General features: G+C 44.1%; 1 protein-coding gene across 2 annotated transcripts in view; it reads right to left on the reverse strand.

Annotated features, from left to right (window-relative positions):
- The window catches only part of LOC137631028 (uncharacterized), a 104,455-nt gene that overhangs the window by 29,750 nt on the left and 48,904 nt on the right, over positions 1-25,801 (reverse strand). For both annotated transcript variants that reach the window (XM_068362590.1, XM_068362589.1), the window contains exons 4-5: positions 15,432-15,598; positions 2,919-3,093 (exon numbers count right to left, since the gene is read on the reverse strand). In XM_068362590.1, the coding sequence (XP_068218691.1) occupies positions 2,919-3,093; positions 15,432-15,598 (342 nt within the window). The remainder of the gene's footprint in view (positions 1-2,918; positions 3,094-15,431; positions 15,599-25,801) is intronic.

Here is a 25,801-nt window from a genome sequence, read left to right on the forward strand (position 1 = left end):
GGGTCTGGGTTCTCCCGCGTCCTTTAGCTTCCTGACGCGCTCTACCGTCTCCTCCACCGCGTTCAGGGGGAACACAGTCATCCCACAGAGGCAGGCTCAGGGACCTCACTTCTCTGTCAGGAAGCCTCCTTACGAGTTTGTTGAGCACAGTGTCCCTCTTCCGCAGTATCTAATTGGCGGCCTGGGCGATGGATTGGTAGGAGAGGAACTTCAGGGCCTTACCTCCCGAGCTAATAAGCTCCTTCAGCAAGGCCTGATTCTCCGGAATTGTGAGGTCGTGCGAGGATTGGAATCCTACCAGCGTGGAGGCCCACCAATCCAGCCACGATGACATGTGCACCAGGTCCTTGGCCAGCTCCTCCATCATGGACGTTTCTGCAGGGGAGAAACAAACCGAGGCAGTGGTAGCCCTCTCCTCTGCCGCTCCTTGTCCCAGGATGGCGACTGCTGGCTCCACCAAACAGGGACCCGTGCGGTGTCCTTCGGGAAGGTAGAACCGGCTCTGTGTCTTCAGGCCCTGGAGGAGTTTAGAGGCGCTCTGGCTCTTAGGAGCTTCCGCGTGGTTGGCCACGATCTTGTCAACGTGCGCCATACCCAGCCTGACATCCCTAGCAAAAGGGACGGCTAGCGAGGGCCTCTGTTGGACAGGCGAATCCACCAGCCTGCTGAGGCTCGAGAGCCAGACTTCGTTAGTAGAGGGCTCAGGTTCGTCCAGCCTGTGGTGACGCCTAATGAGGACTATCACCCTCCTGTAGGCCGAAACTTCCGCTGCCGAACCTTCTACACAGTCCTCTACATTCTCCGTCGGGCGCTCCAGTGCTTGTGATGGAGGACCTCCGACGGGGGGAGCCGCACGGGGAGGAGGCATCTTCCTGGAGTGGTCCAGTCTCTGCGTTTCAGGGAGTAGGACGGGCATCGCCGCTGGGACGGAGGCCTCCGTCCTAGATTTTTCTCTTGTTCCGGCGGACCAGGGGTCTGCGGGCTTGCCCGTCGAGGGAAGGCGTCTCTCTCGTTCCGGACGATTCGTCGTAGATTTTGAGGCCGGGACACGGCTGTCAGACCGAAGGGGCGACTCTCTCCGTTGGCCGGATGGAGTCGGAACCTTCGCGGACTTATGCCTGTCCCTTGGGGCCTGAAGAGACGAATCCCTCCGTCGATGAAACCTGCTGCTGGAGACAAATTGTACTGGTGAGCGGGACCTAGGGAGCCATCCCGAGGTGCTCGGGACTGCTGAAGCCTCCAGGAGTTGGCTTCGGGGGATGGCAACCCGCACCCATTCTTCCTCCGGCGAGTCACTTCTCCTATACTTCCTCCAGGGGGATCTAGAGCGCCTACCCACGTGGCGGGATCTGGAACGGGAACGTGAGCAAGACCGTCTCCTGCAGGACCTATCTCGCCGTCTTCTATGGTCCCTCGGGGCTCTGTCTTCCGATGAGTAGGAGTAGGCCTCGACCAAGGAGCCCGAAGACCTGTAGGACCTCGCTGAAGAGCCTGGGTCGTGCCTCGTTGCTGGTGGATCCACATGGTGTTCGGTCGGCGACAAAGGCTCCAGCAAGACGGACGGGAACGTAGCTGAAGGCACTGGAGGGGAGCGGGGGAGCTCCTCGCCAAGGAACCAGGTCTCAAACTCCTCTTCCATCCTCAGGGAGATCTGAAGGGCGTCTTCGGAGGCGCCCACGCGAGGGGGTCTGACGGTGGCGAGTTTTCCTTCTCGGCGGCACCCTCGGCTGCTGACGCACCTGAAAAACCTGCCCAAGAGGCGGGAGAAGAGGCTGCAGCGGTTTTACCCCAAATAGGATCGTCCGACAAAACGGGCCCTGCTTTCACCAGGGCTCCGTCCTCCGAACACACTCCCATTCCTCCCTCAGGCCCCCCACTTGCCTGGATCGAAGACACAATCCTACTGTCAGGTAATTCAGACTCCTGGGGAAGGGCCACAGGCCTCTTCCCCGCAACAGACTTACCTCGACCCCTACATTGGGTAGGGGAAGGCCGCAGAGAGAGACTGTCCGAAGAAACGCCGGGCAAAGCGAGAGGCGAAGAGACACTCAGTTTCCTAGGTGAACGTCTAGAGGTCGTCTTCTTCTTGGTGCCGTAGCGCACCTACTGCACCTCGTTCCAGGACTCGCACTCTGGACATGTGGCTGTAGAGGAACACACACTGCCCCTACACGAAGAACACAAGGAGTGCGGGTCAACTTCGGGCTTAGAGAGGAAGGCGGCACACGATTTACCGGCCATAGGCCCAGGGCAACGACGGGGATGCTCCATAACGCACTAAGTAAGTCACCGCGAGACACAGGACACAGAGGGAAAAGGATAAGGAAGAGCACAAAGGGACCACGTGGGAACCGCGTGAGAGACAAAGCGGTAGGGGACACAAAGGGTCGCACTGGGTAGAGAGAGAGCGTTGGGATGTTTTCCGCGACGCGACCAGAAACTTACTGGAGATCGAGACCTGAGCAAGCACGATCTCTGACCCCGGGTCGTCTCTGGGCGCGTATCACTCCGCCAGAGGTTCCCCCCGCCTAGAAAACGGGAGTAGGGTAAACTACACAAAATTCTGGTCAGTTGGGAGGAGATCCCAGATACTCCTAAGAAAGTAGTTCGAGGTAAGTACTCCGTGTTGGAACAAGTAATAATTTCCAGCTTTTTTCATAACAGGTAATCCCTGCAAGTTTCATTACTCTACGATTAAAATTGTGGCCAGGAAGCTGTTCACACACACACACAAACCAACAAACAAACAGGGAGTAAAACATAACCAACCAACTTCATTGATGGAGGTAATTATTCCTAAGAATACTAGTCTCCTTTATTGATATAAAAAAAATTAAGATTATCTTATGTTTGAAACAAAACACTTATGAAAGGCCAATAAACTTGTAGATAGACTATAAAAAAAATGTAAGACTTACCTTATTGATGATTGAAGTGTTGCTTCCTCTATTTCGTTTTCTGACTCTAGACTTAGGAGGCTTTATGAAAGGCATCTTTACGTTTTCACGAACTCGAATATGGCAATAATGCCATCTCTGTTGTCCTTCTACTGCTCTATGTCGGCGAGTAGTGACTGCTTCACCAAATACTTTCCTAACAATGGAAAAATCTTAGAAATGCAAACCAATATGCACATAAACATACTAATACTGTACGTAATAAAATCTATAATTTTTATAACGACCTTAGCTGGCAGACGCATAGCTAATATCTAAGAAACCTTAGCTTTTCGACTTCATAATAACAAGAAAATTTTTTTTATTTTCCAACTATGTCCCTCCAGCTGGGGAACCAATCAGCAAGGTACAGTATTGTACATACTCGTACTACTAGGTAGAAATCAGGCCCAATGATCAAGGGAACCAACTCAAGCTCTCTAATTTACTTTATCTAAGCTGTTGAAGCAAGTATTAAATAAGATATACACTAGGTGGGAAGGAGGGGGATGGAATTTTGATTAAAATCTTAGAATAAAAAAATGATTTTATCATTAAATCAAAATACTATTGAATCAAAATCCTTAATTTCACAATTAAATTCTATTCATTTTGATGACTTTATCTGTTTAATATAGCTGACCCCTCACTTCTCAAGTGGAAAAGTGATAATAAATGGATTTTTAATAAGAAAATGCTTTACTTACCTGGGGTTCACATAGTTTCTTTCGTGAAGGTAACTAAAATTGGACATTTATCCTAACATTAAATATTTACTTTCACTAGAATAGAGAATCAATTTGGTGGATTTTTGTGTTTATATAGCGTATTAATCATTGGGTAAGTTTTCGGCATGAGTACATTATAGAAATGATCTAATTATTAAAATTCCATTTATTTCTTCGAATCTCACCTGAGGTTCACATTGCTGACTCCCCCATTCTGATAGAGGTGTTGGATAGTGAAATCAGGACTTTTTCAGTCTAATACAGTAATCACACTAATTACCTGAGATTCACATTCAATAAACATCAGCGTAACAATAACTTAAAACTAACAATTCTCACGAATCCACTGGGAAAATATAAATATAAATGACTCGGGTTTGTATAGTTAGGAAGAATGAAAATTCCAAAAATTTGTAGTTTGTTCCTACGTAGCTAAGAGGAAGTCCCAAGCAACAATAATAGGGCATCTGTCTGACCCTTGACCAGAGGTCATGCTAAGCTTTGATAAGAGGAAAGGGGCAAGCCTAAAAAATGCCTTATATGACAAAGGTAAGTGACAGCTTGCATTATAATTGGAGGATTAATTTTGTATAACATGATGCACAAAGGTGTGCTTTCCTGCTTGTGTGTCCAGCAATGTTGATACTTCTAAGAGAGAGAATCAGCAGTGAAAGGCTATCTTTCATTCAGGTCTCACACCAGCCATCTTTAGAAGCAACTGATGACACGACAATTGCTAGCTGTACTGCGGGAGCATAATCTTTACACCAAACTATTGAGCAGCTACTACAAGACCTAGAGAAAATGTATCTAGGGACCTGTGGGAGCAATCTTTCAAATAGAGAGCAGTGAAAGTAGTCTGCCTCTTCCAGACTACTGCTTCAAGTACCTGTGATACCTTGTTGTTCTCGCAAAATGCTAGGGTTGTGGCAACACCATGGATACCATGTGCTTTGGGAGGAGCCCCAGTAGATACTTCTCCCGAAGATTTATAAGCTCTCATGATAGTCTCTTGTTACAAAAGTGTGTGTGTTCTTAGTTACTCTTTATCTTTTGTCTGGTACTGACATTCAGGTTAGAGATATGAAGATGGCAAAGTAAAGTCCTCGTTAAATAAAGTTGAACTGCTCTTACAGAACATAGAAACAAATTTTCCAAGTCATCAGTTATTTTCCAGTGATGAAATGGAGGAGGAGTCAAACTGGTTGTCATTAATATGATGAATGTGAAAGTAGCAATACAAACTTGGAGATATTTATGGGGGATGTTACTTTCAGCAAAACTGAAAGCCGAGCCATGAAAATTTTAGTGAGGGATAACTACCCCAACCACTATTTAGCAGGAGGGGTAGGGGGTAGCCGACTACCTCACTCACTCACACACCTGGGCTGAGCACTCACTTTGCTTTCGGACAGGCCTTTCTTGGGGGACAGGGCGGGCGGCCCAATTTGTAAAAAATTGCTCCAGGTTTGTATCGTTAGGAAAAATGATATTTTAATTATAAAATAAATTTTTGAATATACTTACCCGGTGAATATATAATAGCTGAGCCTCCGGCGGCTCGACAGAAAAACACACAAAAACTCGCGAGCGATCGCTATGAAGGTTGCGGGTGTGCCCACTAGCGCCAACTATCGGCCAGATACCGCATATACATGTAAACAGACCCAATTTTTCTCATCCCGCTGGGTCTCTATCGGGGAGGAAGGGGGGGCCTTTAATTTATATATTCACCGGGTAAGTATATTCAAAAATTTATTTTATAATTAAAATATCATTTCTAAATATTTAACTTAGCCGGTGAATATATAATAGCTGATTCACACCCATGGTGGTGGGTAGAGACCAGAGTTAATTAAGTTTACAGCGTATATGCTTAGAGTTTTTGACAATTATATCATAACAAAACCCAAATATATAAAGGTACCTGGTAAGGAAGTTGACTTAGACGATTACTCTGCCTTATTAGTCTGTCTTCCTCACGAAGCCCAGCGATCCTCTTAGGATGCTGAAAGACTCCCAGGAGTTGAAGTATTAAGGGCTGCAACCCATACAACAGGACCTCATCAAACCCCTAATCTGGGCGCTCTCAAGAAATGACTTTGACCACCCGCCAAATCAACCAGGATGCGAAAGGCTTCTTAGCCTTCCGTACAACCCAAAAAACAAGATTAAAAACATTTCAAGAGACAGATTAAAAAGGATATTGGAATTAGGGTAATGTAGTGGTAGAACCCTCACCCACTACTGCACTCGCTGCAACGAATGGACCCAGTGTGTAGCAGTCCTCGTAAAGAGTCTGGACATCTTTTAAGTAAAATGACGCGAACACTGACTTGTTTCTCCAAAAAGTCGCGTCCATAATACTTTGCAGAGATTTATTTTGCTTGAAGGCCACGGAGGTTGCTATAGCTCTAACTTCGTGCGTCTTAACCTTAAGCAAACATCGGTCTTTCTCATTCAAGTGAGAATGAGCTTCTCGTATTAAAAATCTGATAAAATATGACAAAGCATTCTTTGACATAGGCAATGATGGTTTCTTAACTGAGCACCATAATGCCTCAGATTTACCTCGTAATGACTTAGTACGAGCTAAATAGAACTTAAGAGCTCTAACAGGACATAATACTCTTTCCAGTTCGTTGCCTACGATCTCTGATAAGCAAGGAATATCAAAAGATTTAGGCCAAGGACGAGAAGGCAGTTCATTTTTGGCCAGGAAACCAAGTTGAAGTGAACAAGTGGCTTTTTCTGTAGAAAAGCCGATGTTCTTACTGAAGGCATGAAGTTCACTGACCCTTTAAGCCGAAGCCAAGCACACTAGGAAAAGTGTCTTGAGGGTGAGATCCTTCAGGGAGGCTGAATGTAATGGCTCAAACCTGTCTGACATGAGGAACCTTAGGACCACGTCTAAGTTCCATCCAGGAGTTGCCAAACGACGTTCCTTAGATGTCTCGAAAGACTTAAGGAGATCTTGGAGATCTTTATTGTTGGAAAGATCTAAGCCTCTATGTCGAAAGATCGAAGCCAACATGCTCCTGTAGCCCTTAATCGTGGGAGCTGACAGGGAGCGAACCTTTCTCAGATGTAAAAGAAAATCTGCGATTTGGGCTACAGAGGTACTGGACGAGGACACAGATGCTGACTTGCACCAGTCTCGAAAGACTTCCCACTTCGACTGGTATACTCTAATGGTAGAAGCTCTCCTCGCTCTTGCAATCGCACTGGCTGCCTCCTTCGAAAAGCCTCGAGCTCTTGAGAGCCTTTCGATAGTCTGAAGGAAGTCAGACGAAGAGCGGGGAGGCTTTGATGGACATTCTTTACGTGGGGCTGACGTAACAGATCTACCCTTAGAGGAAGACTTCTTGGAAAGTCTACCAGCCATTGAAGTACCTCGGTGAACCATTCTCTCGCGGGCCAGAGGGTAGCAACCAACGTCAACCTTGTCCCTTCGTGAGAGGCGAACTTCTGCAGTACCTTGTTGACTATCTTGAATGGTGGGAATGCATATAAGTCCAGAAGAGACCAATCCAGTAGAAACGCGTCTATGTGGATTGCTTCTGTATCGAGGACTGGAGAGCAATAGATTGGTAACCTTTTGGTCAACGAGGAGGCAAAGAGGTCTATGGTGGGTTGACCCCAAGTAGCCCAAAGACTCTTGCCCACGTCCTTGTGGAGGGTCCATTCCGTGGGTATCACCTGACCCCTCCGACTGAGACAGTCTGCCAAGACGTTCAAGTCCCCCTGGATGAATCTCGTCAACAGGGAGATGCCTCGATTTCTTGACCATAAGAGAAGGTCCCTTGCGATCTCGAGCAGCGTGAAGGAGTGTGTGCCTCCTTGCTTGGAGATGTACGCCAAAGCTGTGGTGTTGTCTGAGTTGACCTCTACCACTTAGTTTCGAAGAAGCTTTCGAATATCATCAAGGCCAAGTGGACTGCTAATAGCTCCTTGCCGTTGATGTGCATGCTCTTCTGACTTGAGGTCCATAGACCCGAGCATTCCCGACCGTCCAGGGTCACACCCCAACCCAAATCCGACGCGTCTGAGAACAACACGTGGTTTGGGTTCTTGACTGCTAGGAATAGTCCCTCTCTCAGACTGATATTGCTGTCCCACCATTTAAGGCATGCCTTTACTGGTTCGGAGACTGGGAATGATACCGTCTCTAACGTCTTGTCCTAGTTCCAGTGAGAGGCTAGATGGAACCGGAGAGGCAGAAGGTGTAGTCTCCCTAGTGAGACAAACTGCTCCAGGGATGAGAGAGTCCCTACGAGACTGTTCCAACTCCTGACTGAACAAACGTTCTCTTTTCAGCATTAGTTAGACTTCGAGCAGGGCTTGTTCTATTCGGGTGGCAGACGGAAAAGCCCGAAAAAAACTGGACTGCGAATCTCCATCCCCAAATGTAGAATAATCTGGGATGGGATCAGTTGGGACTTTTAGGTTGACCAAAAGTCCCAACTCCCTGGCCAGACCCAACGTCCAATGTAGATCCTGCAGACAGCGAAGACTGGACGATGCTCTGAGAAGCCAGTCGTCCAAGTACAGGGAGGCTCGGATCCCCGATAGATGGAGGGATTTTGCCACATTCCTCATGAGCCTCGTAAACACGAGAGGAGCAGGACTGAGGCCAAAGCACAGGGCTCGAAACTGGTACCCCACATTCCTGTAAACAAACCTCAGAAACGGTTGGGAATCCGGGTGTATAGGAATGTGGAAGTATGCCTCCTGAAGGTCGAGAGAGACCATCCAGTCGCCTTCCATTAATGCTGTCAAGACAGCCTGGTAGACTTCATCGTGAAGTTTGTCTTGACAATGAATACATTGAGCGCACTTGCCTCTTACGTACTCCTGCAGTGAACATGGCTGCCAGATCATTGGAGCCATCCCTGAGGGACTTGTTCCTGCAGAGAACGTGGCTGTCAGATCATTGGAGCCATCCCTGAAAGCCTTGTTTATGCATGACATAATTGTACAGCAAAACTTCAAACGCTCGAAAAAACTCCTAACAGGAGATGGTCTAGCTCTGAAGTCGACCATAAAATCTTGGAGCGTCTCATGGCCAGGCGCCAGGGAGAGTCTATGAGGTTTGAGAAGTCTATCTGGGCAGAGGCAGGAACTCCCAAGCCGAGAACTTCTCCCGTGTCATATCAGACTCTCGCTCTATAAGCCAGCTTAAAAGTAGGGAAAGCCAAGGCTGTCTCCCCCAAACTCCTCCTGGTGATTAACCAGTCGCCTAGCAAACGTAAAGCTCTCTTAGAAGAGCGAGAGAGCACTAGCTTATAAAACAACGGCTTCGAAGTAGCTAGGCCTAGTGTAAACTCTGACGTTTAGGCGAACGAGGAGCAGCAGTTACAAAAAGATCCGGACAAAGATCCTTAAAAATCAGCATGATTTATTTAAAGTCCATAGAGGGCTGAGCAGCTTTAGGCTCCTCTCCGTCTGACAGAGTCCTCAAGGGAATATCAGTAGGAGGGGGATCAACAACTTCCTCATCTGAAGGAACCTTGTCCGACAATAGCCGAGTCTCAAGCAAGGGAGAGACCTGCCGTGGTGGCAATGCTTGACAAGCAGAGTCCACACGCAAAGGAGCAATCAGTAGCAGTCAAGGACGCTATGTCATGTAACTGCTTAAAGGACTGACCAGTAACAACAACAGGTGCGGGAGGACGTTCGACGTCAACTCGAGACTGCCTTGACTGCTTAGACTGAGCAGTCAAAACAACTCTTGACTGCGGTGCTTGACGCTCAACGTCAAAACAAGTCAACTCTGCTGGTTGGTTAACGTCCTGAACGTCAACAAGAGCAAGCGGCAGCGGCTGAACGTCCACAAGCGGCTGAGAGTCAACACGGGACTGCATCGAGTGAGGCTCTACAAAACACGATTGACGTGACTTTGTAACGTCAATGTCAACAGGACGAGCAAAGGCTCGTTTGGGCGGCTGACGGCCAAGATCTCGATCAGCTAAGCGGCGAGGATCATCGTGAACCTGCTCAACAGAATAGTCCTCCATAAGAGAGGCAAGCTTATTCTGCATGTCTTGCCGTACAACCCATTTAGGATCAACGGGAATGGTTGCGGTAAGAGACGAGGGTAACGTCTGTGACTGCAAAACCTTGCCTACAAAAAGACTCTCGGAGCCTGTGTTACGCTTTTGTTTAGGCGGCGAGCAGTCTTCCGATGACTGCATAGGGTCAGAGCTGTCCTAATGGTTACAACCAGGACGCTGGACCTGTCCTGAAAGGACTGACTTTCGCTTAAAGGGCCTCGAAACCTTGTTCCACGGTTTCTTATGCGAAAAGCCTTCGGATGACGAGGAGAAAATCGTCTCGCTCGTCTTATGGTAGGGGCGGTGTTGATGAGACACGCCTGAAACCATAGAGGGAACGTCTGTTCGCTGATCAAGTCCTCTCGAACCCATAAGTCGTACGACATTACTTCTCCCCTGGGCTTGGGAGCTTGCAAGAGGTCTCGGACTAGGTGAACGACAGGCACGAACAGATGAACCCTCGGTCGCAACACTGATAACACTTTGCGCAATTATCACTTTATCACTACGATTTTCTGTTTTGCACTTACTTCACTGAAATCGAATTTTACAACAATTCACATTAGGTATGAATAAAACTGATTTCTACCTGAAGCACGCAATTCTACCCTCATCAAAAGGTTATAATTGCGAAATCAGTCGTATAATGTAAGCACATTAATACAAGCAAAAAACAGTAAACATATATTAAGATAAAAAGATCAGTGGCTGGGAAGGAGACTAAACACTAGTTCATTCAAAACTACGTTTTCAATCTCTCACCGTACAGTGCCTTGGGACGAGAATAAAAACTAAAAACGTTTTATCCTTTCTCCCCGTACAGAGACTAGGGACGAGAGTAAAAAAACTGACTCGAGAACAACGTTACTCGCTTGGGACGAGAATAAAGATCGGAACGTTCTCTCTTCCTCTCTCTCTCTCCGTCTCTCTCTCTCTCTCTCTCTCTCTCTCTCTCTCTCTCTCTCTCTCTCTCTCTTGATTTCGCACCGAAGAGAAGAGCCCACTTACCTTTCGTCAATAAACAGGTTATTTGACCAAAGGAAAAACTGAAAGGTTTTTCAATTAACAAGTTCCTTTAAAATAGTATTTAAAACATTTAAGTTAGAAAGAAGAATGAACAAAACGTCAGAATCGATTTACTCTTTCTGCAAAGTGAAACCGTGATTCTCTCTCTCTCTATCGTAACGATAGAGCGCAAACTGCGTAGCATAAATAAACTAAACGTTAGTTCATCTTTGAAACAGTACGAAGACTATTCAAAGAAAATCTTTCATAAAATATTTACTAAAAAATATTTATTTAATAAGTTTTAAATCATTTGCTCTGTAAAAGTTATTTACGATTGAAAGGGCTCAACGTTGTTTAACTTCGGTTTCCAAGTTAGGACCGCCTACTCTCGGATTAGAGGAGGAATAGGAAAGGTCGCATATAAACAAATCATTAAAATTTATCTTGATGTTTATTATAAATGGAAAGCTAATCGAAGAGGCCTAATAAAGGCGGTTGAGATATAAAATATATAGTTAACAACAACAATTTATAACGTGATAAGATAATTGCTAAAAGCCTAAAACACACTTCCGTACTAAGGGAAGGGTCGGCCATTTAAAAGTCAAAGAAAGTCCAAAAAACAATCCAAAGTCATCAAAAATTAAATCTATCCAAAAACGAGTTCAAGATTTAAGTTGAAGATAAAACACCTGCACTGCGAAAGCTCAAACCAAAAGGAAGTACTTCACCAAATATGTTGAGAAAACTCCAGGTTATACAGCGAGTATTGATACGTCTTGTCGTTAAGGCCGACAGAGAAAAATTGGGTCTGTTTACATGTATATGCGGTATCTGGCCGATAGTTGGCGCTAGTGGGCACACCCGCAACCTTCATAGCGATCGCTCGCGAGTTTTTGTGTGTTTTTCTGTCGAGCCGCCGGAGGCTCAGCTATTATATATTCACCGGCTAAGTTAAATATTTAAAAATACAAATTACTTTCCAATTTGTCATTCATTCCATCACTAATACAAACCTTACGCTATTTATAATGATGACTTACCTCTCAGGAAGGAGGAAGTCCTAAATAACTGGCTTTGGCATTTGACCCAGGGTTCTCTCTCTTACGATATAGATCGTAGGCAATAGGAACCCTGCCCTCAATAAAATAGTTGTGCTCTGCACGATTAGCGCCCTGCGGAAGCTGTGTGTTTGTGATACTTGCAATATGGCTGGTCGAGTCACAGGAATCGGAGAGTACTGAGACTTTACCTAATAGCCGCCCTCTAAGGGGTATTGGGGACGCAACAAGTATTATTTCTATACATTACATTCATACTTCTCTTCACAAAAAAATCTGCTTACGAAATTTTCTGGCTGTGAAACTAGATGCGAATATTTTTATGATTCAATTTTCAAAAAATGCTTCCTTTTAAGAAAAGAGATTTGCCAGCCAGGCCGAGAATAAAATAGTCACCCAATAAAAAATGAGTTTAGACAATAGAAAATGTAGCTGTAGTCTATAAGAGGGGTAACTATAATAGTTCAGTACATATGGTACTGTATATTTTGTATATGTACAGTATTGTACTGTATGTATTGTATCATTTTCCATCTATTATTACATTATGTTGTAATAACAATTTGATTTACAGGTATTAACCGTTAGTTTAGGCATACTGAATGGTTCAAATGTATTTGGTCGTACAATATCTCATTGTGGTTATACTGTAGCTTTATAATAAGATTTAATGTGGTGTTTTGTAGGGTTTGGAACGAATTAGGCAATTTGCATGTGAAATGTGACTCACAACACAAAAAAAAAATCACTTTAGGAAAGCCACTCCACAAGGAATTAATTTAGTGTTGTGAGGCATTACTGTACTTAGGCTACACAAGCAAAATGAATTTTACCTGCAGAGGCGATTTCAGCTGTGCTGAGTACCACGGTGTTGATTCCCCCAGGGAAAGGGGGAGAGGTGAAAGGAAGAAGGAAGCAGAAATCCAGTCATTCTACTCGTTCACCCCCAGAATAACCCTTGGTAACCTCAGCCCTCAGGGATCCGGTCTCCTTTCACTCCCAGGGCTAAGCTGCAAAGGAAACCAGAAGAGAGGGTGCCCCCTTCTGAGAATCCTCTCATGTAGGCAAAGTCTGTGGTGGGCCGATCAGGGCAGACAGTAGTGCTGAAACGTATATGGATAGTCAAGTACGCACGAACTCGACAGGCAACAACCAATAAATATTCATGATGAGATTTCCCTCAGAGTTCCGAATCCTTGCCCATTCTCTGGGGAAAGGTATCCTTTAATAACAATAATAATAATAATAATAAAAAATATCTCAAATGTTTTCCTGATTAGCTAAACTGGGATAAATTTCTGTTATTCTCAAGGAAACAGATTCGTCTTGAAAAGTCTTAAGAGTACGAGTATTCTGATACCTAAACAAACGATCCAGAGTCAAAGGAGGACCTGAAAGGGATTAAGGAGGAGCCCATTTGAGGTAGACTGCCTACGCTTGGGTTCTATGGGTAGGCAGGGGCTACTTGGAGAGCCTCACCAGAACTGATACAGCCTCGGTGAGAAAGGGGACACTGATGCATTGAAACAGAGTAAAAAACTACCTGATTCACAGCTCTTACAAGCTGTAGCCATAGTGGGTCTTTCACGAATGAAGGGACATCCGTAGGTTTTCTACAGAGCTATCACAAGGCACTAACAAACGTTCAGCTGGGCTCCACAAGGCACTAGAGAAGTTGGAAGACACAGGTCTACATGGCTGAGGACTATGAAGTGCAAAGTAGGAGATGATGAATGGAGAAGTATTGAATTAAAAGCTCAAGATAGAGATGACTGGCGAAATCTAACCGAGGTCATTTGCGTCAATGGGCGTAGGAGATGATCATGATGATGAGTACTAGTTTCTCTTCGTGAGCGTACCCATGTATGCGCATGCACCTGCGCCTACGAGGAAGTGCATGCAGATGGCAAAGCTTTCTGACCTTCGTTGCTAGGAGGAAGTGGTTAGTGGGTGCAGTAAAGCACAAAACACCACTGCCCCAAAGGAACTGATCGTTGACGGGCTTACGTCATGAATATGCAAGTGAACTCGCTAAAATCCTACAGGAGGTTCATGTATTGCCTTGCAAGACCAGGTTTGCTTATCTGTAAACCCGTGGATAAAAGCAATAGCAGGGGCTTATCTGTGAACGTGCACTCGCAAAGACAGAAATCAGCTGGTGCTTCCTCAGAAAGAGATAGATACTCAAGGCACAGTAAGGAGAGGAGTCATCAGCCACCATCACTAACGTGTTCCAAAGAGCTTAACTTTGAAGGGCTCAAGTGAGGTATTGGTGAATCCGATATCCACCTCCAAGGAACTTAATGGGAAGCCCACCGAAGTGACAAAGCCCTCTCATCTTGGCAAGAAGGGTGACATACCCATAAGGGTGGAGGAACTAAAATTCTACTGCCAAGTAGCCACAGCTGGCACGAACACCCCGGAGGGGTTGCGGGCCTGGCAGTGACTCCAAGGAAAATCTGCCTGCAACCCTCCCGGAGGACGCTTCAGCAAGGGGCATGAGAAGGCAGTAGTCAATCCCCATGGAGGACGCTTCAGCGAGGGGCATGAAAAGACCGTAGACAACCTCTGCGGAGGACGCTTCAGCAAGGGGCACGAGAAGGATGTAGCCAACCCCTGGGGAGGGAGATGTGCGCTCCTACTGTGCCCTACGCTGTAGCACCTAGCCAATCCTTGGAAGGGGACCCAAAACCCCCAAGTTAGGCCAGAGTTGACGCAAACGTCAAAGAGAGAGACTTCCCCGCGGTTGTGGATGCTGTTGTTTCGCTAGGGGAAGTGGTTGGGTCTTCCAAAACCGAGTGTTATCCAAGGTCAAAGATCAACATTCTTGTTTGTTCATTCTCTAAAGAAGGCTAAATGAGCAGAGTCTGCAGAGAGGGAACAAGAAGCTGGAGAAAGAAGGGAGAAGAGAGAAGAATCCCTTTCAGACGTCATCGGTTGCCAACCAAACCACCTCTTCGAGAGTACTTTTGTTTACAGCTAGTTTTATTTTGGGTTAACGGTAGAGAGACATTACATCTGCACTCCACCTTGCCATAAACAAAAGTGATGTAATACAATAGGTTAGTGTGTGAATGGAGTAGCTGGTCTATCGCGTTTAACTACCGGTGGGTTGTTACACATCGCGTAAAAAGTTTATGGCTAGTTTCCACCTACGCAGGAACAATATATCCATAGTAAAGTGCGAAGGGTTTATGTGTGTATAGGAACAAAATCTAATTAAATGAATTAATAACTTTGCAATTGCTTCTGTATCAGAGGTCTGTTTTTTCCATTCTATTAGCACTGGAAGGGATTCATCACAATACTATCTATTTTGTATTCTTGAATAGCTACAACTTTTGGGCCTAAAATTATTAGTTACATTTGTAATGCCTCAGAGAAACTGATTCAGTCTGTTTTTTAATTGTTATTACCTCTTTCAAATAGATAATTCTTACATACTGAAAAATCTGTTGAACAATTATCTGTTATACTGTAAATTACAGTACAGTATATTATTACAGGAAAACAACTTCCTACACAAGGCTAACTCTCCTTTTCATTCACTTCCAGTTGATAAACTAAACCACCTCTACATATAATAACAGAAGGAAACAAATGCATAATATAGAAACTAAAAACCAACATAAATGAGACACTTACTTCAAGCAATTCAGAATAGGTGGTGGTTGATTGTGTTTTCGTCCCTTGGCACGCAGGTACATATGGTAATGTCCTTGCACTTTATACTGTTCTATATCAGCTCCTAAACACAGTTCGTAGTTTTCCTTCAGCCATTCAGAAATAAAAGCTTCTAGTTCCTCATCACACTGTCGAATACAGTTAACAGATTTATTTATTGTATAATTTACACAATATTTTTGTATATTTCCACTAGTATTTGATCAAGACTTTCACCCCCTATCATAGCAGTTTGGCAATTTTAAAAAAGGTTGGCTCAAAATCTGTTTTTCCATGATTTGTGAAAGTTTTAAGATTGAATAGCATAGAAATAGTCACAATTATCTGGATTCTTTATTAAAATATTAGCTTGATTAGAAATTGACACTAATACCCAACAAAAAGGTAAAAATCAGTCCCACCAAAATTACCTTTTGTATATGCAATAAAGTCAGACCTCACAATTACGTAACAGACAAAATAATATACTGTACTGCAAAACTACAAATTTTAAAAAACAATTCATCTTTTTCCTAGCTATACAAACCTGAGTTATTTATTAAGTAAGCTCTTGTGCACCTTTTGTTACGACCAGATTGAATAATTATCTTGGGTCAGGCAACATTGTATAGTTACATCAACCCACAAGCACTTCAAATTGTTAGGCAACAAACCTAGAGAGAAGGTATCTAGGGACCTGTGGCAACAATTCTGCAAATAGTGAGCACTGGAGGTAGTATGTATCTTCCAGACACCTGCTATAAATACCTGTGCTACCGAGTGGTTCTTGCGGAACGCTATGGTTGTGGTAACACCAAGGTTATCATGTGCTTTGTGAGGGGCCCCAGGAGACGCTTCTTACGAGGATCTGTAAGCTCTCATAATTGTCTTGCGTAACCAGAAAGTGTGTGCGTTCTTGGTTACTTTTTTCTTCTTTCATCCGGTACTATTAAACAGGCTGAAGATACCTGGATGGCAAGATAAAGTCCTCTTTAAATAAAGACAGACAGCCTTCAGAGGACATAGTAGCAACTGTCCAAGTAATCAATTACCACCATGATAATTGAATTGGAAGAGTTGAAATGATTGACATTTTTAGATAGATTGTGGTCTAGCTACGAACTCAGGTAGAAATGAAAATAACAGGTCTCGCCATCCTTTAGAGTGCGACACAAGATAAGAAAGATCGCGAAGCTCCCTCACCTACTTCAATAATGCCATGGCAAGGAGGAATACAGTTTTTAATGTTAGGTCTCTGTCCATAGATTTATGGAGGGGTTCATCAAGTACCATCTTCAGGGGCCTCAGAACCATCACACTCAAAATCAGGGGTCTAGTTTCCTTAAGTGGACAAGACTGCTAAAACTTTTAATCAGAGCCGAAAGTTACCACGAGGAGGAAAGGTTAATTCCTTTCATTTTAAATCCATGGCTTGAGGCTAAACGGTATCCTTTCACCGCCGTACTTGAGAGAAGTTTCTCCTTTCATAGGAAAACTAAAAAGTCAACAATCGGGGGAATAGTAGTCTTTAGTGGAGCAACGTCCCTTCCACGTCATAAATCACAGAACAGGAACCACTTTGCCTGGTAGACCGCTGCAAAGGACTTGCGGAGGTATCCTGAAAGCTGCTTCGCAGACTGTTAGAAAAAGCCTTTCTTCCGGAGAAGGTGCTAGATAGTCTCCAGCCCCCAAAGAACTTTTCCACGAGGCTGTCAAAGAAAATTTGGCCAGTCTTGAAGCTCTCAGTGCTTTTAAGAGGAAGTCTAAACATACCACTCCAATTCAGGTTACTTTGGTGCTATTAAAATTACTCTTAGATTTTGAAATGTTCTGATTTTGTTCAAAACCTAGTAGACCAGGTCGAATGGGGGACAGATATAGATGTCCATCCCATCTCAGGGGTGTTGAACGGTAATTTTTATTAATGCCGCTGGGTTCGGGACGGGAGAACAATGCACTACTAATTTGCGGTTCAGGTGTGGCAAACAGTGTGGCGCTAGTCAGCTCAGATTGTTTTCCATCTTATTCCTTTCCCCAAGACAAAATGGGCTAAGAGTTGGACAGCATTCACTTGAATTAAATTTTGCATCTCTACTGCCAATTGGCAAAGGACAGAGCCTCCTTGCCTCTTGATGTACAGTATGTCAATTCAGTCAAGTTATCGCTAACCAACACTAATAGTGACCTTCAATGGTTTCTGTGAAGTGGAATAACAATAAATATAAAGTTTTTATTGTAAAACTAATATCAAAATACCTTCCCGAATACCTGAATTTGCCCTGATCCCAATCAACCGGAACACTTGATCCACCAAAAAAACCCAGATCTGGGGAAATTTTCCCAAAGAGCTACCACTTCCTAGAAAAAAATTCCCCAAAACCTAAGATACCTATGTTCCCTCTCTAGTAACACTGTCCTCGCACTTCTGCCTTCGACCGACTGCTAATTGTCCTATGAGGAGCAAGGATGCTATAGCACATGTTCAGTGGCCACCATAGGGCCTATTGAAAACATGTCAAGGGACCTGTGTGTTACGTCTTGCAGATAGTGGGCAGTGAAGGTTGGCTGTCACTTTCATACGCCTGCTTCTAGTATCTAAGACACAGAAGTTTCTCTTAAATGCTAGGGACATGCTAATGCCACTAATGACATGTGCTCTGGATCATCTCCCTTAACCGTAACAGGACAGATCAGCAGCCTTCAATATCTTGTCTGATCCAAGAGGATATTGTGTTTTTAGTGATCTTCATCTTGACCCTGCCCATACTAACAAGAAGTTGCTTGGACATGTGGATGAGCACTGTTGTTATGTTTGGGGTATTGTCTCAGCACCCTCAAAGGCCAAAGTAACAGTTGATCCATATCATCATGAACAGCCTGTAGACTCTCAGATTATAAATGATGGGTGGTATTCATTGATTGACTTGAGGTTTCCTGGCATCCTTACATCTAAGGTCATTGAAGCCGATATCATTTATTATAAATAAAGAATAAAAGAATATTCAATTAAAACCATAAAACCAAAGATTCATTTTAAAAGTCAAATAGCTTTCAGAGGACCTGCTTTTGAAGTAAAACTAAAAATACCACTAGCATGGTAAGATATATAATGTCCAAGAATCTTGGCAAGGATGAACCTGCCATCCTCACCTCAAGCCTCAAACAGATATCAATTTCTTTCACTATTATAAACAGGGCATTAGGTCAACAAATGCCTCACTGTCAAGGGTAACAAACAGTCGTCGCAATATGGCTGGTGTTGGCCAGTAAGCAAATACTCTTGTGTCAACCCAGTGTGGCCAATGCGGAGATGACAAAGAGTAGTCTCCCACTTCTGGGGCTTCATGTTATACTTCTAGAGGGATATAACATTTGTTACCTCTCACATCTTATTTTCAACCAAACCATCCCAATGCTGTTGCAAGCTATTAGAAATCAATTTCTTAATGTTGGGTAAACAACCATCCCAAAGAATAGGTGGTATGCTCAACCCACAGGTGGAAGGGCATTGTTACTAGAGGGGGAACACAGGTATCTCAGGTTTTGGGAATTTCTTCCTAGAAGTGGTTTGCACTTTGGGAAAATTTCCCCAGATCTGGGGATTTTTTGGGGATTGAGTGTTCAAGCTGATTGGGATCAATGAATTCAGGGTAGTGTATTACAATACACCACTTTCCTTTCCAAGTAGTTTATATGGAACTACTTTTCCTGTGTCCATGCTCCTGGCACTTTTTTTCCTTTGAAAATGAGCTTCCCCATCCTTGGCGAGAAACATCTGGAGGACGAACCTGTAGAGGTGTTCCAACCAACATGTTCTCCTACTTGATCCATAAAAAAAAAATCTAGTTGGACATCTTGCAGTACACTAGGGAGAGCATATGGAGTATCAGATGATTGGGACCACTGGGTGCAATCTCCCGAAGGGAAATACAATCATTAGTCTGAGCTTCTGCCAAAAGCGAGTTTAAAGGAAATCCTTCTCAAGGAAGGGTGCTGCAGTCTACTGGATCCGAGAATTCTGTCTCTAAATGGAAACTCTCTGGCTTAGACCAAGTCTATGTCCAGGCCAAGATACCAAAGATGACACGGTGGTTCTGACTCAACTTCTTGAAAATTAGCCAGATCCCAAGATTGTGGCAAAATTCCAGAAATTCCCTGTGGCGGATAAGCCGAACTCTTGAGTCAATCAGCAGCAGTCAGTCGTTCCAGGTAACGTACGAGTCTGATTCCCATGGCATGACCCCTTGAGGAGACTAGAGTCAAGAGAGGAGTAAAGACCTGTGGACTTGTCGACATGCCAAAGCACAATACTTTGAACTGAGATATTCTTCCTTGGAAGGAGAACTATAGATACTTTCTTGACCTCGGATGGACTGGGATCTGGAAGTATGCTTCTTTAAGGTCTATGGATTAAAGCAATTCCTTCTGGCAAATTGTATGGATAACTATGCTGGGACTCTCCATCTTGACTGGGTCTGTAAGATGAAATGATTCAAGTAAGAAAGATCTATGACTGGTCTCCAACCTCCTGTCAGTTTCTCCACTAGGAAGATGTTGCCGAAGAAATCTAGGGATCCGTCTTAATACTTCTTTGATGACATTTTTCTCCCGCATCTTTTGTCCTTCTTGTAATAGGAGGTCTTTTTGAGACCTCATCAAATAGAATGATGGGATCATTAGGAGTCTTTGAGGAGGGGGACAGTCCGTGAACAAGACGCAATTCCCTGAATGGAGCACCTCTATCGCAAAGCTTTCTGCCTCAAAGATCTGCCACCTTGTCCGATGACTTTGCAGGTCTCCCCTTACCGGTGGCAAGTAGGGGGCCAGGCTGTCCCTAATGGGCACCTCTACATACTCAGATCTTTCTGGATGAGGGATTACCTCTGCATCAAAAGGAAGAGGGATCCATCTGTCGCTTACTGTATACTGTACTCTTGAGTGTGGTCAGATTCAGGCAGAAGACAACACTGGGGTGTTTGTTTCTGAAGAGATGGTCTACAGTAACCATGGATGGAGGAGAAGCAGAAAAGCTTGATGCAGCTGCTCTCCAGAAAAAGGAAGACAGGCCTGACTTCTCACATTTCTCAACTACTGCAAGTGGGAAGAGAGTTGGGTAGTCTATCACGTGTTCCTCAGGGATAATGTATCCTGGCAGACGTGTGGGCCAAACTTAGCCAAGACAGCGTCCCTCTATTTGAGGACCAATTATTCCTGATAAAGGCACGCTGGTAAAGCATAAATTCTAGCATTTTTGCTCCAGAACGGACAAGTTCTTCACAATGGTTTCAGACATCAGGTTTAGACAAGTTTTCAGACAACATTATTGGAGTACCTGGTAACAGAGCAGCCACATCCTGAACAATAGGCAAGGGGTTGGGTGAGCTCCTGTAAGAACATGAAACTTACGCTGACCGGAAAGAACAGGAAGAGGTAGTCTTGATGACCTACTTGATCTAAAGGAGTTTTCTGCATCTGAAATTTGTTTACTCAACACTAAGGCATCTCTAGCTTGGTTAGATAGAGGATTGTCAAACTTGTGAACAGCACTTTGTGGTTCCAAGAAGAAACCATCAATAAGACAGGGTCTCCCAACCCCAGGAGCCTGAGGGTCTTCGCCAAGGCTGTTAATATGGCGAATATTAGTGCTCATTTTCATAAAATCAGGTCCATCTATCACTATAAGGGATCAAAGGTAGGGAGACCTACGCCTAAGCCTGGATTTTGGTGGAGTAGGTTCTTATTTAGGAATTGTTCTACTAGAATTTTTATTATTTTCTGGAACATCTTTTCATTCACAGTGAACCTCTTGACATACATGCAGAGGAAAGTGAGGGAGATCTAGAAAATTCATGATTGGAAGTCTACGGTTCCGGTGAAACTGGCTCATATTGAAACGATGAACGGTGAACAATAGATTTCTGTAACCTTGAATCTTTACTATGAAATCTGCTCTTTCCGAGCTTTCCACTTACAGTTCTGATCTATGCCTATGTGATGCATAAGCATCTGAAATTAAACTAAATCTCTGACGTTTTTGTGCTGGAAGCATATGCTACTTGGAAGCAGGAGGAACAACTTTTGGAAACGGACGATAAGTCTCCACTCTTCATTTTTTAACACTATATTGAAGTCAAGGTCTAACCTCTAATACCCAAGATTCCCCATTATAACGTGAAGGCTTAATTACTTACAAGTGGTTGCCATCATCCAAAGGAGATAATGAAGACAGCTCTGGAATTAAGCATATATGTAATGGTGAGGGTGCATTCAACAAGAGGTCGCGTAATGGTGATGGTGGGTTCAGATAACCTGCTAACAAGAGAACGCAAAAGGGTGGCGGTGCAATCAGGTGGATGCACTAGCAGATGCTTCTCTGAAACTTTGTGAGAAAGCGTACACGGGAGTCGTTTGTGGGACTGCGGGCGCACTGGTTAAGTTCGCCCTAACACTACGGTGATAAGATATAAACTATTCATCGTATTGTCCAGAGGATATACTAGGGGAATGATGAGGCACTATTTCCCTCTTAGGAGAATCTGAACCTGTAGAACACAGTGGGGTAACATGAAGGGTCGAGGATTATCTAGGTGAATACTGTTTCAGTACTTTCCCTTGGAAGAAGCTGTCTCTGTGGGACCTAGTGGGGTCAAAAGAAGAGCTGGGGTATAAGATCTTGAAGGAGAATGAGAACTCCAAAGCCATTGGAGGCGTATGACGAGATGTCGTATGGTCATAGAATGATGAGGCGTACATTTCGGTTAATGCTGTGGAGACATTTGCCTTACCTGCAAAGGGGAACTTCTAGAACCAGCGAAAAATCCCCCTGGTTCCCTACACCTGAAATAAATACAGAAACTGCTCATACGAGCTTAATATACTCGGAGGTGATTTTCAAACTCTAGTGATATCAAAGGCACCTCCACCCAGGCATTATCATCAGTTTGCATAAAGGCAAATGCTGAAGGGTTGTGATCACTTATGGCATTCTCGGCCTCGCTAAGGAAGGCAGGAGACACAACGTCAATAAACTCACGTACAAAGGATTGGCCGTTATCCTTCGTTATTGGCGTCTCGGGGAAATACGATAAAGGATCACAAAGGATAAGTTCAGGGCTGGAAAAAGAATGCTTCAGCTTCTTTCCTCCTTTTAAGGAATAAGCTATCAGAGGACAACAATCCCATTCAGCTTTCTTTTTCCTGCTACTATTATATATTTCCCATTGGGAAGAAGACCATTCCTGGTAAATACCACTAGGGGAGTTCATTTCACATCTCTTTCCTCTACACGTAGCACACAAGGGGTAGGGATCAATTTCCACTCCGTTCATGAAGGTGCCTCTAGGGCAACCTTCAAGACTGTTGCAGGTCGCATACATACTTGAGAACACTCATTCTGATAACAGAGAAAAAGACTCACACAAAGCACTGGAGGAAGGTCCAATACTCAAGTCCCCTATTTCCTTATATAATTAGAAAAAAACTTGCATATTTCATCCCCAAGAGAAAAGATAAAAGTACCGTAATCCTATAATACAATAGTTATCACACTAAATATAGGAAAGCATCCAGTTAAACAACACCTAATAAAAAATATAAGAAGCCATTGTAATATACTTATACTTCATAACAATACAGTATGTCTCAACTGAATAAGCTGTGCTGTATTTGATCTTTTATAACTGTAAGCATTATTTAGGTGAATATTCAAGCCCTTTTGAAATACTTTAATAGGAACTTGTATTCTATACCTGGCCCTATTCTGTCTTTGGTGTTTTATAATTGTGAATAAGTCCTCAAATATCAAACTATAGAATTCCAGGGCTTTCCTGCGTATAATCATACCCACAAATCGTAAGGTCTGACTTCATTCATATACTGTACAATATAAGTGTCAGATAGACCAAATTCTCAAGTACAATCGTATTTATTCCTAATTTGTTGAATCAAAGGATACACAAGTTACAATACCAGTTATCTGAATACTGTATGACAACATATTCCTCATAAAAAAAGCAAGCTATTAAAATGATATTTTGATTATAAAATAAATTTTTGAATATACTTACCCGGTGAATATATAATAGCCGACGTCTCCGACGGCTCGACAGAATTCAAAAACTCGCGAGCGATCGCCATGAAGGTAGCGGGTGTGCCCACCAGCGCCGACTATCGGCCAGATACCGCATATACATGTAAACAGCTCCAGTTCTTCTCATCCCGCTGGGTCTCTATCGGGGAGGAAGGGGGGGCCTTTAATTTATATATTCACCGGGTAAGTATATTCAAAAATTTATTTTATAATTAAAATATCATTTTTAAATATTAAACTTAGCCGGTGAATATATAATAGCTGATTCACACCCATGGTGGTGGGTAGAGACCAGTATTAATACAGTTTACGGCGTATATGCTTAGAGTTTTTGACAGTTATATCATAACAAAACCCAAATAAATATAGGTACCTGGTAAGGAAGCTGACTCTAACGATTACTCTGCCTTGTTAGTCCGCTTTCCTCACGAAGCCCAGCCATCCTCTTAGGATGCTGAAAGACTCCCAGGAGCTGAAGTATCCAGGGCGACAACCCATACAACAGGACCTCATCAAAACCCTTAATCTGGGCGCTGTCAAGAAATGACATTTGACCACCCGCCAAATCAAAAAGGATGCGAAAGGCTTCTTAGCCTTCCGTACAACCCAATTAAAAACATTTCAAGAGAAGATTAAAAGGATATTGGAATTAAGGGAATGTAGTGGTAGAACCCTTACCCACTACTGCACTCGCTGCAACGAATGGACCCAGTGTGTAGCAGTCCTCATAAAGAGTCTGGACATCTTTTAAGTAAAATGACGCGAATACCGACTTGCTTCTCCAAACGGTCGCGTCCATAATACTTCGCAGAGATCTGTTTTGCTTAAAGGCCACAGAAGTTGCTATAGCTCTTACTTCGTGCGTCTTAACCTTAAGCAACGATCTTTTTCACTCAAGTGAGAATGAGCCTCTCGGATTAAAAATCTAATAAAATATGACAAAGCATTCTTTGACATAAGCAATGAAGGCTTCTTAACTGAGCACCACAAAGCCTCAGATCCACCTCGTAAGGATTTAGTCCGAGCTAAATAAAACTTCAGAGCTCTAACTGGACACAGCACTCTTTCAAGCTCGTTGCCTACGATCTCTGACAGGCAAGGTATATCAAATGACTTAGGCCAAGGACGAGAAGGCAGTTCATTTTTGGCCAAGAAAACCAAGCTGAAGTGAACATGTGGCTTTATTTGTAGAAAAGCCGATGTTCCTACTGAAGGCATGGATCTCACTGACCCTTTTAGCCGAAGCCAAGCACACTAAGAAAAGCGTCTTGAGGGTGAGATCCTTCAGGGAGGCTGAATGTAATGGCTCAAACCTGTCGGACATTAGGAACCTTAGGACCACGTCTAAGTTCCATCCAGGAGTTGCCATACGACGCTCCTTAGAGGTCTCGAAGGACTTAAGGAGATCTTGGAGATCTTGATTATTGGACAGATCTAAGCCTCTATGTCTGAACACAGACGCCAACATGCTCCTGTAGCCCTTAATAGTGGGCGCTGAGAGGGAGCGAACATTTCTCAGATGTAGGAGAAAGTCTGCAATTTGGGCTACAGAGGTACTGGAAGAGGAAATGGATGATGACTTGCACCAGTCTCTAAAGACTTCCCACTTCGACTGATAGACCTTGATGGTAGATGCTCTCCTAGCTCTCGCAATCGTTCTGGCTGCCCCCTTCGAAAATCCTCGAGCTCTTGAGAGTCTTTCGATAGTCTGAAGGCAGTCAGACGAAGCGCGGGGAGGCTTTGATGAAGACTCCTTACGTGGGGCTGCCGTAAGAGATCCATCCTTAAAGGTAGACTCCTTGGAACGTCTACCAGCCATTGAAGTACCTCTGTTACTCACTCTCTCGCGGGCCAGAGTGGAGCAACCAATGTCAACCTGGTCCCTTCGTGAGAGGTGAACTTCTGCAGCACCTTGTCTAGGATCTTGAAAGGTGGAAAGGCATAAACGTCCAGGTGAGACCAGTCCAGCAGGAAAGCGTCTATGTGAGCTGCCTCTGGATCTGGAACTGGAAAGCAGTAAGTCGAGAGCCTCTTTGTCAGAGAGAGTAGCAAAAATATCTATGGTGGGTAGACCCCATGTAATCCATAGCTTCTCGCACACAGTCTTATGCAACGTCCACTCCATGGAGAAGACTTGTCCTCTTCTGCTGAGGCCGTCCGCCAAGACATTCATTTCTGCACAAATCTCGCCAAAGGAGAGATGTTACTGCCTTAAAAGGAGTTCCTTCTGATCCGTGGATCAAAGAACCGAGCCTTCCAGACT

Source organism: Palaemon carinicauda, chromosome 39 (genome assembly GCF_036898095.1).
Source record: "Palaemon carinicauda isolate YSFRI2023 chromosome 39, ASM3689809v2, whole genome shotgun sequence".
Taxonomy (NCBI): Eukaryota; Metazoa; Arthropoda; class Malacostraca; order Decapoda; family Palaemonidae; genus Palaemon; species Palaemon carinicauda.